General features: G+C 40.6%; 1 protein-coding gene across 2 annotated transcripts in view; it reads left to right on the top strand.

Annotated features, from left to right (window-relative positions):
- The window catches only part of LOC149618848 (uncharacterized), a 46,175-nt gene extending 31,113 nt beyond the window's left edge, over nt 1-15,062 (top strand). For both annotated transcript variants that reach the window (XM_089854323.1, XM_089854322.1), the window contains exons 2-3: nt 7,029-7,119; nt 7,683-15,062. In XM_089854323.1, the coding sequence (XP_089710449.1) occupies nt 7,041-7,119; nt 7,683-14,329 (6,726 nt within the window). In that variant the 5' untranslated portion in view covers nt 7,029-7,040 and the 3' untranslated portion in view covers nt 14,330-15,062. The remainder of the gene's footprint in view (nt 1-7,028; nt 7,120-7,682) is intronic.
- The last annotated feature ends 123 nt before the right edge of the window (nt 15,063-15,185 follow it).

Raw genomic sequence — 15,185 nt, 5'->3', positions numbered from 1 at the left:
TGCATCGCGTTAGCAGTTCGCTTTGTTTTGTGGAAAGAAATCCTACAAAACCTTAATATTTGGTTTTCTCATAATGTATAATTAATATATGGAAATATTTTTCGTAATTTCGATGCCTTTAGTGGTTTTGTAGCTATAAAGCTCTGTTTCATTTTGATATCCCAAGAACTTTTTTTAATATTATTATTTGAAATCGATGTTTATATATTACTTAAGCAGGGTGACCACAATTCCTATATTTTATAATTTTTCCTATTTTTCGATACCTTCCTATTAGTTCCTATAATTTAGACAATTTTCCTATATTTTCCTATTTTTCGAAATTTTTTCATATTTTGCGCGCGCTCACTGTTGGTTTTAGTAGATGTCATTCAAAAATTTGAAGTGTGACAGACATGAATGCAGTTTTACATTTCTGCCGCCAAGGACTAATAATACAAGCTAACGTTTAGCTTGTTTAATGCTGCTAGCCTGCCACCATGGAGCAATAATTTAGGAGACTTAGCTGCAATGTAAGGCACTTTTAAGGAACATGATTCTCACTCCGATAAAATTACTCCATGGAAAATGTTATGGGGAAACGGCAAAAAATAGAGTTAAGAAACTTGTCGTTTGCTTCAGATCGTGTTTTTAGCCATATCGTAGTATACGATAGGCTCTTAGTTTGACCCGAGCCGTCCGTAGTAGTAGTAGTAGTAGTAGTGGCCGGGGTTGTCGCTTCGTTATCGTCAGATTTTAGCTTAAAAGGAACTTTATATTACCACAACCCACCCATAGGGGTTACTTGGCTCGGTTAGAGTTTTAATTTTAATTAAAATTTTTTCAGGTCAGACCCGGGAATCGAACCTGGGTCGCTGGCGTAGTAGACAGCCACTATACCAACGAACCATAGAGACTTGATAGAAACTCCGAGTTTTTTATTATTTATTCTTATCTCTAAAATGTCGGCGTGATGTGGGGTGGGGTACCTCTTAATCTGTGGGGTCGGAAACTTTTGAATTTTTATCTGTGGAGTCGGATACTTATGAATTTGTATGTTTGGGGTTTTTATATTTATTTTCTTTTTATGTATGTGCTAATTAAATAGATAAAGATTTTCCCCGTTTTACGTTCTCGTTCGGTAGCTATCGTCATCTATGTTATGTTTGACTGGAACGTTTTGGTGGTTAATTCAAATGTGGGTTTAGATAGAGCTAACATAGTGTTAAATGAGCGTTATGCGTTTGATCATTTTAGCATTGCTAAAGGTAGTTCGAGGGGATAATCACTAAAATGCGTAATCACTATAACTAAACTTTCTCTTTCAAAAGTTTCTGGGCATAAGTCCTTGTTAGAAATTTATAAGATGCGATAAGTGTGCATCGGCATAAGTCTATGTTGTAAACTCATCGAGGGGATTATCACTAAAAACTATCTGTTCTTCGATTCGCCGGAATATTAGAATTACAGCATAAGTAAATTTATACGGTTATAATTTAATCACTGTTTAGAGTAGGGAATCGAGGGGCTATTCACTCTGATTTTATGCACGGTAAATCATTTAAGCATTGAAAAAGATAGCGCTATTCACTCATTAGGATAAGGTATAGAGGGGTTATCCACTCATTAGGGTAACGTATAGAGGGGTTCATTGAGTTCTAATATATTTATTTCTAGAGTTTTTGTTGAATTTCCTCCTCGCGTACTCGGATTCGTCGAATTTCATTACTTTATCATTAGTCGTTAGCGCCATCTGTCGCCTTACGTGAGAAGCTTAAAAGAATTTCCCACGATTTTGCGGGAAAGCGCCCCGAAAAATCGCTGCAGCTAGAGTTTGAAAATTAGGCTTAGGAAGAAGTAAAGCGCGAAATATGAAAGTTAGGTAATTAAAAAACAGTAAGTGGAGCCTAATAAATAAAATTTGATATTTAATTGTCATGTACGGTAAAATAGTAATAGATAGAATGCTTATGTCAGGCCTAGAACAAATATAAGACAGTTAGCCTTGACCCAACCGTAAGGGGGAGCTCTGGGATAAACTATATGACGTCAGAATACGAGTTGACATGTAGAGGTAGCTAAAGAGATATTAATCACTTGATGTACGGGCTTCCTTTGTAAACGTTTAGAATCTTAACTACGGACTGTTTATTGAACTATTAATAAACTTATTGATTTTATCTTAGTGTTATTACTTCGTGTAACGAACATAACATTAATAAATGGAATATTGATCAATTTATTTTTAAATGCGTGTTTTTACTTGGGAATTATAAGTTATTAGTTATTAAAGTAACACATAATGTGAAAATGTATTAAATTTTAAAATGGGCCGAAAATGCTCAGTAGAAAAGTGTGTCAACACTGGTAGGAATAAAAATGTTTTGTGACATAAGTATATACCTATAGAAAATTAATAAATATTTAGATAGTTCAACCCTTTTTGAACTGTACCATTAAGATTCCCTACAAAAAATTCGGAATTACCAAAACAATGGTGTCAGGCCATTAATGGAATTGAATGGACTCCAAAAAAAGACATTTGCGTTGATAATTTTTGTCAAGTTGACTATCACGAAAGCTCAAAAATACATATACTATCGGTTAATGCAGTTCCTTCTCTGTTTTTACTCGAATCTAGCAATTTACTTCCATTATCATAGCGGTTTCTAAACATTTCCTATCTATATTAAGAAATTATAGCAGACGCCATAGTAACAAATATGTATTTTTAAGTGAAATAGATGGCGCCACCACCTAATGATAAAGTTATCCGTCCGTCCCATAATTTCAAAAACGATGGTCGCGCGAGCGCGAAAACCCGATATCCAAATAGAACTCTAGAAAAATATATGTTCTGAACTCAATGAGAGGGGTTATCCACTCGTACGATATGGCTACTATTACGAGCCCTTGGGCCGTCTTGTTAGTTTTAGTTTAGTCAGGGTCGGATTAAAGGGGAGGCCGTGGGTGGGGGCACAAGGCTTGTTGGGGGCGCATTGAGTTCCCCATCTAACCATACTAAAAACTTGGGGATCGAGTATAAAGGGGCCGAGTAATTGAGAAAAATGGTCAAAAACATACCATCCATAGGAATAGCATTGTACCAAAAATTTGGAGGCTCATAACTCTGGTTCTACTAGAGATACGAGGATGTCCATTGATTATGTTATAGTCCTATTTGCCCCCCCCCCATCCAACCAATGCCATACAAAAAACTTGGGCATCGAGTAAACTGGAGCCAAGTTATTGAGGAAAGTGTTCACTAACATGTCCCCTCCATAGCAATAGCATTACACTACTTTGGAGGCTCGTAACTCTGGTTGTTCCAGAGATAGGGAGATGCCCTTTGAGTATGTTAAAGTCAGGGCCGGAATAAAGGGGGGCGAGGGGGTGCTAGCCCCGTCGCAAGGCTTGTTGCGGGCGCATTGAGTTTAACTATTCCCCCTTAGCAACATTTGCTGTTCCTTTTTTAACGACTTAAAAGGCGCAAATCATCTCGGCCCCCGTGTGCAAAATTGCTTAATCGGGCCCTGAGTTTAGTATTCCGTCATTTCCATGAGGTATCTGGCTATCGAATTTTATTTAATCTTTTTAAATTGAACTGTTTAATACTGTTTCAGTTTGTGTTGAAAATCATGTCTTACTAATTCCAAATCATTTGAAACCTATATTTTCCTATTTTTTCAATGGCAAATATCCTATATTTTTCTATTTTTTCAATGGCAAATATCCTATATTTTCCTATTTTTTTAATGAAACATCTCCTATAATTTCCTATAAAACAATTGTAAAATTCCTATTTTCCTATATTTTTTTCAAGGCTTTGTTGTGGTCACCCTGCTTAAGCTATACTACATCTGTTTATAGCATAATCCTTTCTAAAGTGATTTCAAGAAGAACGCCACTATAATGGTCAAGTGAACTTTCATTTGTCAATAGGCCTAGTGAACCATAAAGTAAACGCTAGGTTTTCGTTTCTGTAATGCAGAGACATTAACGGTTCAGAGTGAGCCGAAAGTTAATTACACTTTTAAATAATCAGGCTAAGATTTTATAATCATGGTGGAAGTCTGGGCCGCGTTGAGCAGAGCTCAGCGCTGTTAGCAGTGTCCTACAGAACGGGATTTTGGTTATGAATTTTGACGGCACGGTGCTCAGCGTTGAGCCAGCGCGGTCACCAAAGAAAATAGTCGGGTTTTTGGATAACGTGACGTAAAACGCGTAGTTCTCAGCTTGGCGAAAAAAACATGGAGGAATTAATACAAATAGCTCTTGCTGATTCTGATCATAGAGACTAGAAACCCCAAGGAGTGGCAGGAATGCCTCAACTTGTTGCCCTTTTTCATGGTACACGCAATGGGTACACGGCGACTTCCGCTAAGCAAAATTAAACGGGCCGGAAGCGCTCATGTACCAATTTATGAGCAACATATTATTTGCGCTTGTAGAGCGGGGGACCTGCCACTCCTTGGGGTTTCTAGTCTCTATGTTCTGATGGGACTATAGCTATTTATTTGACGTGAAACCAGTTGATCACGCGAGAATTTTAAGAGATATGTTAGTTTCTATGTTTAATTATAAAAGTTGTTCTTATCTATCTCCATAAATATGTTATCATACAATTTTTGTTAAGCCTTTGTACCTTGCACGCTTTATTGCGCTAGCTTCATTTTTAAAACACCGATGACCGGAGAAAAGCTATGACGACAGGTCTCACCGGTAAACGTTTTCCAAAATCCGCTGTCTTTTTTGGTGAGCTCTGCTGAACGCAGCCCAGATCAGTGAAAGGTCTGATCGTAATCGGATTATAGCTTCGTGTTATCATGATTTTAATGGTGCACAAACGTTTACTTTCAGTGTGTGTAGCCACAAATTAGCTTTGGTGTTATGTAACTTTAATCGTCATGTTGACAAACTAAGAAAATTGTTGAGGTGAAAGGAGAGGATAGTGTTTACATGGCAACCCTGTTGTGAATATGGCTTTGAACATAGAGGGTATACAGTTGAGGAGTAGCAAATTGGGCCTTTACAAACACGTAAAGGTAATATCCCTCCAAAGTTTTATCTCTTCATTTCCCGTTTTTCCCCCATCGGATGATTTTAATGTGTACAAGTATATCCTTATTGGATGTAAAATGTCGTCTGATTTATTACAGTATATTTTCTATGCTTTGTATACTGCTTTAATATTTCATAAATTTTAACTTCAGTATTTGTTCATAAAAAAAAAGAAACATTTCCATAACTGGGTAAATAAGTTTGTAGGTAGTCCTCTTGACTCGGAGAGGTAATATTTTGGTTTTCCCAACTTGTTGGAATATATACGGGTTGTTGTTTTTCGGTGTAATAATTTAGTTCAAGTTTAAATATATACTTCAGAATAGAACCTTTTCCATTCCAATCGAGAGAGCAGTATCGTGTGTTTGATATATAATAATGGTTTTATTAGGGGGAGAGGAAGCAATTATTGCTTATTGTGATCCGCGTCATCGCACTAGGCGCAAATACAAATAATAATAATAAAAATAAAAATAAAAATAAATAATAATAAGAAAACAAAAACAACGAAAAGTAAAAGTACAAAAATACCAGATACTAAATCAAAACACAAAAAGCAAGTAGACTCCGAAAGTTTAGCACCAATTGCAAAATTTGCGATATACAGGGCTTCAAAGTTACCAACGCCCATTTTTTGAAGCCATATCTAACGTCTTTAGATTCATTAGAAAAGAAAACTCTATTTTACCCACGACATTTGAAAAGGTGTTTTTCGTCTTTACTCAATTTTAACCTATTTAGAATAGAATAAACTTTCGAAGGAGTAAATCTCCTCTGTTTTCCTATGTTAAACACGGTCCCTTTGAAGGCTGGGTTCCAAAATGCTCTGCGGAACCATACTTGGCCCCACTCTGGGAAACAGACCACTTCCTCTGGTCCAAAAGCAGTGTATTAATTTCTTGGACCAGTTTTTACATTCAAGAACGAAGGGTTACTGGTCCTCGGGACCAGTTTTACATTAGAGAACGGGGGTTACTGGTCCTTGGGACCAGTTTATTAAAAGCAAAACTATAAAAAACTAAACTTATTATTTTGAACACTGGGGGGTCACTGGTCCCAAGGACTAGTTTAAAAAATATTCTTATTACTCAGATTACTTGGCTAAATGGTTTTTCAATTTAATTGACCCATATAGTGGGCAAAAACTTCACCAAAGGGCTCACATGCCTCACAACTCCATAAGTTTACCCGATTTAAGCATAATTTTTTGATGTAAATCTGAAGTCATATTGAAAAATGGCGCCTCGATTTAATTGCTTATTTAAGTGTAGATGTTTAGCACAATTGTGCATACGGACTCGCGATGGAGTTAAATTTATGAGCTGCCACAAATGCAAATCAATAACTAAAATCAAAGCTAGTTTATTAACTATGTAACGTTGGAGACTTACGTTCATAAACGTATGATTAAAATAAATAAATTAAATAATTCGTTTAATTTTTTTTAAATTATGGATGCCCATTCGTATCAATCACTTTTTCCCATTAGGAAATCAGTTACATCAATAAACTCTATAAGGTTAATTACCATCTATTTTACGCTCAAGTTGAGATTTTACACGTTTGTTTTTATGCTAAAAATAGACACGCTTCAGATGCAATCTTTCATTACCTTCCCAATACTTCTTCATATCTAGATAGTAAAGATTCTCAAATCCGCTGATCACGTTTCTTAATTACTTTCACTAAGAAGAGGGTTTTCGCGAGGTCGTCTTCGATATGTTCAAGAGATGATTACAAAACATTTTTTTTTCACTTTCGCTTGGAGTGTTTCCGACCTTCACGAAACTCCTAAAATTACATTTACACTCTCGCGAAGATGTGCATGTTTATGTAATTACTATTTATTTTTTAAAATAACTATGTATTATCTTATAAAAGGAGAACTCATTGTTTGTTAATTATAATTTACAAGGACAATCTTTTCTTTTATTTTAAAACTGTTTTGAAAAATTAATATTAAGGTTGTTGTATTTTTTCTTTTACAGATTTTGGCCAAGATGCGTTGCGCCTTGCTTTTGCTGGCCGGCGCTTGCTGTATGTCGTTGACCACGGCCAGAAATGTCTGGGAAAAATTTGGTGAGTTTCATTAACTTATTGTGCTAATGATTCATTTATGTATAAAGAATAAATAAAATTAGAATGTATTTAGTTTGATTGAGTAGTTGCAAAATTGCGCCTTTTATTATTATTATAAGTTCATAAGATATGTTCCATAAGTTTGTCACTGGTTACTGAGAGCTTGTCATGAAGTGACGTAGGTGAAACATCATAGATTCACCTTCGTAAAGCGAAGCCTGGTGAGGCGCTGTCAAAGGCTAATAACAGACTAAATAGGAAGGTGGACTGCAAAACAGAGGTGGGCATTTGCGGGGAAAAGGGGGGAAAAATTTGTATAGCCAAGCTTGGTGAAACCCAGAAAATTTCTGCAATTACGAAGTATAGGTAGTGTCATTTACCGGTTTCATTTTGCTCGCCATATGGGGAATGCCATGGCGAACAACGTCATAAGAGTCAAAATTTATTTCGGTACTGGGAAAATAGAAAATTGAATGTTTAGCGATGGGTTAAGATTCTGAAGTACCTCCCTATTTTGATTGTTGTTTATAATTGACTGACGTATTATTAATATATCTTTCCAGTATTACCAGTAGCAGTGCGAGAGCACTCACTCTTTCGGCAGTCAACAGTAGAATGCAGTGAACCAGGAGTGTTCAACCATCCGACCAACTGCTCCCGTTTCTATCGATGTATAGATGCTGATGGAGAAGGACGTTTATTCAGTCCAATCATCTTTCAATGTCCAGAAGGCTTAGTCTTCAAGGAAGAGTACGGGGTATGCGACTACCCGCCAGAAACATCTCCTTGTTACCGCGACTTCGCCGCCATGGACCAGCCAAAAGACGAAGGGGAAGATGAGGAAGATGAATCCGAGCAATCAGAATCCTCGCCCGAACCAACTCCTAGCTCGCCTACCACGAGCAAGCCAAGACCCAGTACTCAAAAACCTAGACCACCTCGACCAGGTGCTCAAGGCACTAAGAGAAGGCCATCAGGAGGTCAAGGCTCAAAGAAAAGACCACAGAGACCCGGGTCAACTACGCCTTCAAGTGATAGTGCAAACCAAGATACCCAATCCACGGGTTCTTCTAAGCCAAGCGATAGTCTGCAAGATTCTTCAACAACATCCGGTCCCGAACAAGAACCAACTAATGGTGGTGATGGTGGAGATACTAATGGAACAATGAGCGTTGTCACGCCCCCTTCGCTTGACGCTAAGAAGTATTGCGATAATGAAGGATTTTATCGTCATCCCGAAGATTGTGACCGTTTCTACCGCTGCGTTGATGGGGACGAAATCGAATACAGTGGAGTTTACCAGATATACGAATTTAAATGTCCCGACGACCTGGTTTTCGATCAAGCCTTGGTAGTCTGTAATTGGCCCGAAAATGCTCCACCTTGCGACGGTCCCGCCGTACCACCAGGTTGGATTAAAGAACCGGCGAACGAATCCGAATCTGTCACCGATTCAACTACCGGAAACGATGAAGACTCATCCCTTAGTACTACTAGCTCACCCAAACAAGACCCTGTTCAAGATGAGAAACCAGTCGGTAGACCAACAAGGAGGCCACGACCCAGTCCGAGACCAAGGCCTAGGCCTTCAACAACTAAACCCCCACGTCCTACCACAACTACACAAGCGCCTTCAAGTACTAAGCCTACTAGAAGACCTAGACCCCCACGTCCTACTACAACTACACAAGCGCCTACTACTACTTCGCAAGCGCCTTCAAGTACCAAATCTACAAGAAGACCCAGACCCCCTCGACCTACCACAACCGTAAAACCAACAACTTCCAAACCTACTAGAAAGCCGAAACCTCCACGTCCTACTACAGCTAAACCTACCACAACAACTCAAAAACCAAGTAGTATCAGCCCACCAGAACCAGTGGATAATAATTGCGCTTCTGAAGGATTCTTCCGCAACGAGGACGATTGCTCTAAATTCTACCGTTGCGTTGAAGTCGAAGATGGTAACTTCTTGTCTTACCAGTTTGAATGTCCCGATTCTTTGGTTTTCGATACGAAGTACAACGTCTGTAATTGGCCTGGACAGACAGCACCTCCTTGTGGCACTAATTTAGGTAGTGATAACGATTCTGAGGAACCGTCCGACGATACCACTGGATCTGGAAAACCAGGTGAACAAGAAGGTTCGAGTTCTGACAAACCCGGAAAGGTAGACCAAACAACTGAGGGTCAACCTGAAAAGGTTGAACAAGTGGAGCAAGTTGAGCAAACTGAGCAAAATAAAGAACCTGAGCAGGTTGAGCAAACTGAGCAAAATAAAGAACCTGAGCAGATTGAGCAAACTGAGCAAAATAAAGAACCTGAGCAGATTGAGCAAACTGAGCAAAATAAAGAACCTGAGCAGATTGAACAAACTGAGCAAAGTGAAGATACAGAGCCGAATGAACAAACCGAGCAAACCAAAGAACCATCGCAACCAGAAAAACCGCAACAAGTTGAACAAACTGAACAAACAGAAGACAAGCCAAGCAACGAAAAGCCCAGTGATGACGAATCAGGCGGAGATGAAAACCCACCTGTTGATGAAAGCGGCAGTACCGCTAAACCTAGCGGAGGATCGAATCTAACAGGTCCCTTGTATGACAATTTACCGTGTAAAAAGGAAGGATTTTTCCGTAACCCCAATGACTGCCGGAAATTTTATCGCTGCGTCAGCGCTAGTAAAGAACAAGAAGATGAAGAAGATGGAGAAGAAAGCTCTGGATTCACGACGTACCACTTCGAATGTCCCGAAACACTATCCTTTGACGAGAGTATCAACGCTTGTAACTGGGCAGAAGAATCGGCACCATGTTCTAACGGCGAGTTTGACGACCTTGATTCTGAACCCGAAGAAGACAAGGGCGAGATTAATGACATTGACTTGCCCTTAAGCAAACGATTTCTAAGGAGACGTTTGTCTATACTCAGAGACGTCAGAAGGTTACGAACGCCGCATAAGATTGTGAAACGTAGTAATTACCAACAAGCGGAATTTCGTGCTGAGGAGGAGGAAGAAGACCAGAAACCATGCCCTCAAGTGGGGTTTTACCAAGATCCCGATGATTGCGGAAAATTCTACCGTTGCGTAGATTTTTCTGGTGATGATTTGCATTACGCCGTGTACAATTTTGATTGCCCCGATGGGCTAGTCTTTGATGAGGAGCTTAAAACGTGCACTTACCTCGATAAAGCTAGTCGTGCTGGTAATTGTAAGGTTCCTGAGAAGCCCAAACCAGCAAATGCTACAGAAAACCCCAATAGTGGCACTGAACCAACTACAGAGGAGTACATTGAAACTGTAACCGAGGCTGCGACACAACCGCCAACCCAACCTCAAACTAGGCCCCCAACAACTACTACAACCACCACTACGCAAGCGCCTACAACCACAACACAAGCGCCTACAACCACAACTCAAGCTCCTACAACAACAACAACAACTCAAGCACCGACGACTACAACGCAAGCACCTACAACCACAACCCAAGCGCCTACAACCACAACCCAAGCGCCTACAACCACAACCCAAGCGCCTACAACCACAACCCAAGCGCCTACAACCACAACCCAAGCTGCTACAACAACAACTCAAGCAGCCACTAGCACTTCAGAGAAACCGCAAACGCAACCAGCAACTACGACTCAAAAAACTGAAAGTACGACCAAACCACCCAAAAAAGAAAAAAAGAAGGGAAAAGGTAAAAACAAAAATGGTTGCAAGAAGGCTGGGTTTTTCCGTAACGAAAAAGACTGCCACAAGTTTTACCGTTGCGTCGGAAACGGTGGAAAATACACACGCTATGATTTCGACTGCCCATCTGACTTGGTCTTTGACGAACGGTACAGTACTTGCAACTGGCCCGATAATGCACCGCCATGCGAGGACAGCGAAGAAGGCACTGAGAAGGAAGGATCTCAGGGTGGAGGCAAAACTACACCGTCCAGTGAGGATGGTGGTAAGACAACTCCCAGCAGTGGTGGTGAGACGGAAGGCACCACAGAATCACCCAAGGAAGAAACTACGGAAGAATCTAAAAAATGCAAGAAAAATAAGTGCAAGGATAAGAAGAAAGACGGAACCACAACTCAGTCTCCTGAAGATGGTGAAGAACCCGACGGTGAAGGTGAAAAAGACAACGCAGATAAGGACAAAGATAAGAAGAAGGATAAAGATAATGAAAATGGAGACAAACAAAAGGACAAAAAAGATAAAGATAAAAAGAAGGAATCATCCTCTAAAACTGGAAGACCAACAACAAGAGGTAAAATAACTTGCAAGAAAGAAGGTTTTTACCGTCACCCTGAAAACTGCCACCAGTTTTACCGTTGTGTCAATGAAGATGGAGTGTATGCTATTTATGAATTTGACTGTCCAAGTGACTTGGTTTTCGACGAAGGATTGGAAACTTGCAACTGGCCTGATAAAGCGCCACCCTGCGATGATGAAGAAGGTGATGATGACGATGACGAGGAAGAAAAGACGGAGAAAGAAAGCACCACCGAGAAAGATAGCCAATCAACCACACCATCTAATGAAAAGGGGGAGGAAACTACTTCCGCCGCTAGTACCACTGCTAAGGAGGGAACTACTGAAGATTGTGGGGATGGTGAAACTACTTCAGAACCCACCTCGTCCACCAGCGCTTCTGTTCAGAGCACCACATCCAGTGGTACATCCGAAGGCACCACGGAAGATTGCGGAGATGAGGAAACCACATCCGCTCCAGCTGCCGCTTCTACGCAACCACCAGAAAGTACAACTGAAGATTGTGGTGATGAGGAAGAAACTACTCCATCAGCGGCCTCCACTGCACCACCTTCTACATCCGCTCCTACTTCCGAAAGTACAACTGAAGATTGTGGTGACGAAGAAACGACATCATCACCAGAGCCCTCGTCAACATCTGCTCCTCAGTCGGGAAGCACAACAGCTTCCGGTACGTCCGAAGGTACAACGGAAAATTGCGAGGATGGAGAAGAAACCACTTCGGCTTCACCAGCTGGTCAAACGACATCACAACCAGAAACAACTGATTCTGGTTCGGACAAGACTACACCATCTCAAAACGAAAAGAAAAAAGAAAATGGTACCAAATCTGAATCGACTGGAAGTAAACAATGTCCAAAGGAAGGTTTCTATCGCAACCCTGAAAATTGTCACAAGTTCTATCGATGTGTGAAGGAGGAGGGTAGTAGAAAGTACACTGTGTACGATTTCGATTGTCCCGATGATCTAGTTTGGGATGACACTGTGGATACTTGCAATTGGCCAGACCGAGCGCCACCGTGCGACGACGAGGAGACTGAAGGTGAGGGGCCAGATCAAGAAATCACAACATCAGGAAGTAAAGGAGATTCAAAAACTACACCTAGTAGTTCCGAAGGCAGTGAGAAAGAAAGTTCAACTACGGTCAGTTCTCAGCAGTCAACTACGGAGGACTGCGGTGATGAAAATGAACCGGGCACCACATCTGGGAGTGGCTCCACAGAAAAGCTGGAACAAACAACATCTAGCGATGGAAAAACTACACCATCTGGGTTATCTGAAGAATCAACTGATAGTCCCATTTCGGGAGCTAAGCCAGGACCCGGAAAACCCGGATCATCGGGCGACAACGATTGTACGCAAGCCGGCTTCTTCAGGGACAAATCAGACTGTAATAAATTCTACCGGTGTGTTGATCGCGGTGAGGGAAGTTTCGAAGTATATAACTTTGAATGCGGTGAAGGGCTTGCCTTTGACGAAAGCCATAGCGTATGTAATTGGCCAAGTGCCGTACCGGAATGCAGCGAGTCTGGAGACAAAACTGGCGACGGTACCCAACCGCCGTCCTCAAGCCAAACGTCAAAGCCATCGAAACCCAGTAGCGAATCTCAAACAACGGACAGCGGAAACGAAGTTACTGAAGGCCCAGAGAAGGAAGAAGAACCGGAACCAACCACCGCTAAACCAACCAGACGCCCTAGTGGTGGAAGTAAGAAACCTGCCAGAAAAGAAACTAAGAAACGCCCAAGACCTAGACCAACTTCGACTACAACTCCTGAGCCTGAACAACCCGAAGAACTCGAACAAGAACCTGAGCAAGAACCGAAACCAGAGTCGGAAAATGGTGTAGATGATCAAAACGGTGGTAGCCAAGGCCGTCCTGATGATTCACAGTCTAAACCTCCAGAACCAACATACGGCGGTGATCGTTCGGAATGCAGTGAAGCTGGATTTTACAGGAACAAAGATAACTGTAACAAGTTTTATCGTTGCATAGATGACCTTGGAGATGGTTCCAGCTTTTCTAGAGTCGATTTTGATTGCCCTAATGGACTGGTCTTCGATGAAAGATACAGCGTTTGTAGTTGGCCCAATCAAGCGCCTCCGTGCGATGGTTCGGGATCATCCTCAGACGACGATAACTCGAAACAGGAAGACGCCACAGCAGCTCCAGTCTATCCGAAACCAAGGCCAACATCTAAACCCAAACCTAGCACAAACAAGCCAAGTTCTAGACCTAGACCAAGACCAAAACCATCCACCCAAGCTCCTAAACCAACAAGCAGACCCCGCCCACGTCCCAAGCCTAGTACCCAAGCACCAAAACCAACTTCTCGTCCTCGCCCACGTCCAAAACCAAGTACCGAAGCTCCAAAACCAACTTCTCGTCCTCGACCACGTCCTAAGCCCACAACTGAGGCTCCAAGAACAACGCGTCGACCACGACCTAAGCCCACAACTCAGAAACCTAAACCAACAACGACAAGGCCAAAACCAACGACAAGAAGGCCAAAACCAACAACAAATCAACCTAAAACAACACCCTCAGGCTCGGATTCTTGCGACAAAGAAGGTTTCTTTCGTAATCCTCAAGACTGTGGAAAGTTCTTTAGATGTTACGAGAACGGGCAAGGGTTAACAAGAGTAGATTTTGATTGTCCAAGTGGTCTTGCTTTTGACGAAAGCTTCAGCGTCTGTAATTGGCCCGATAAGGTACCTGGATGTGGAAGTATGTCGGCACCTACTGGTGGTGATGGAAATGAACAAGAAAGCGGAAATGGGCACGGAAACGGAAATGAACAAGAAAGCGGAAATGGACACGGAAACGGAAATGGACAAGACTATGAAGAACAACCGCAAGGTGGACCAGATGACGAACCGGGAGATTATCAACCCGAGCAGCTCAGTCAACGCGAAGTGCCGTGGTATCAACGTTGGTAAAAATCCTTAATTTAAAAATCGGGAGACTTGGTTTGAACTTTAAACGAGTGCCTTTGTTTCCTCATTGGAAAAGTACACGTAATTGCAATTACTGTGATTGAAAAAAAAATTGTTGAACATAATGAGATTCGGTATTTTTGATACATAAAACGTTTAGAGTTACAAGGTAACGGCGTTTTAAATGCACGTTATTTGGTGCACTAATAATATTTTTTCAAAAAATATTTAGACCTTATTTAAAGAATGGTAATGATTTTTGTTAAGCCTTTGTTTGCGGCTGCTTTAAGGTATTTGCGCTGATCGTTGTTATAACATAATTGTCCTTAAAACCATTATTTTTAGTCATCGAAATTTGTTTTCACGTGTATTAAAACACGTGGTTTGTTCTTTTTAGCGGAATATTTGAATATTTATTTTCATGATTTTTAAAATTATTTTGACGCTAATTTCTTTAATTACATTCATTTTTTACACTTGTCATTTCTTCATTGTATTTATTTTAAGTAAACAAAACATTTGTTTGTCAAAGTCCCTCTCGTCATAAGTCTCATTTTTAACAATATTAAATTAAATCTGTTATAATTAAACACCAAAAATTTGGTCTCTACCTTAAAAATACGTTATACTGTAAGAAATCGTGTTATGAAGCTATCTGTATTAAGAATGAACAAGATGCTGAGTGCCAATTTTTGTGTGGTTCGTTTCTTTTCTTAAATAAAGAAAGTTAATTAAATGGAATTTTAATTCTTTCATCTACATCGCACGTGTTTAATAGAAATTCAAAATTTCCCGCCAGGACTCAAAGAGGCGCACGACACGCATGTATTAGGCATGGGCTGGAAAGATATATTTTGGA

This window comes from Phalangium opilio, unplaced genomic scaffold (genome assembly GCF_054372755.1).
Source record: "Phalangium opilio isolate 3A_F unplaced genomic scaffold, DU_Popi_V2 ptg000209l_1, whole genome shotgun sequence".
NCBI classification, from domain to species: domain Eukaryota; kingdom Metazoa; phylum Arthropoda; class Arachnida; order Opiliones; family Phalangiidae; genus Phalangium; species Phalangium opilio.
This window is presented reverse-complemented; position numbering and strand designations above follow the sequence as displayed.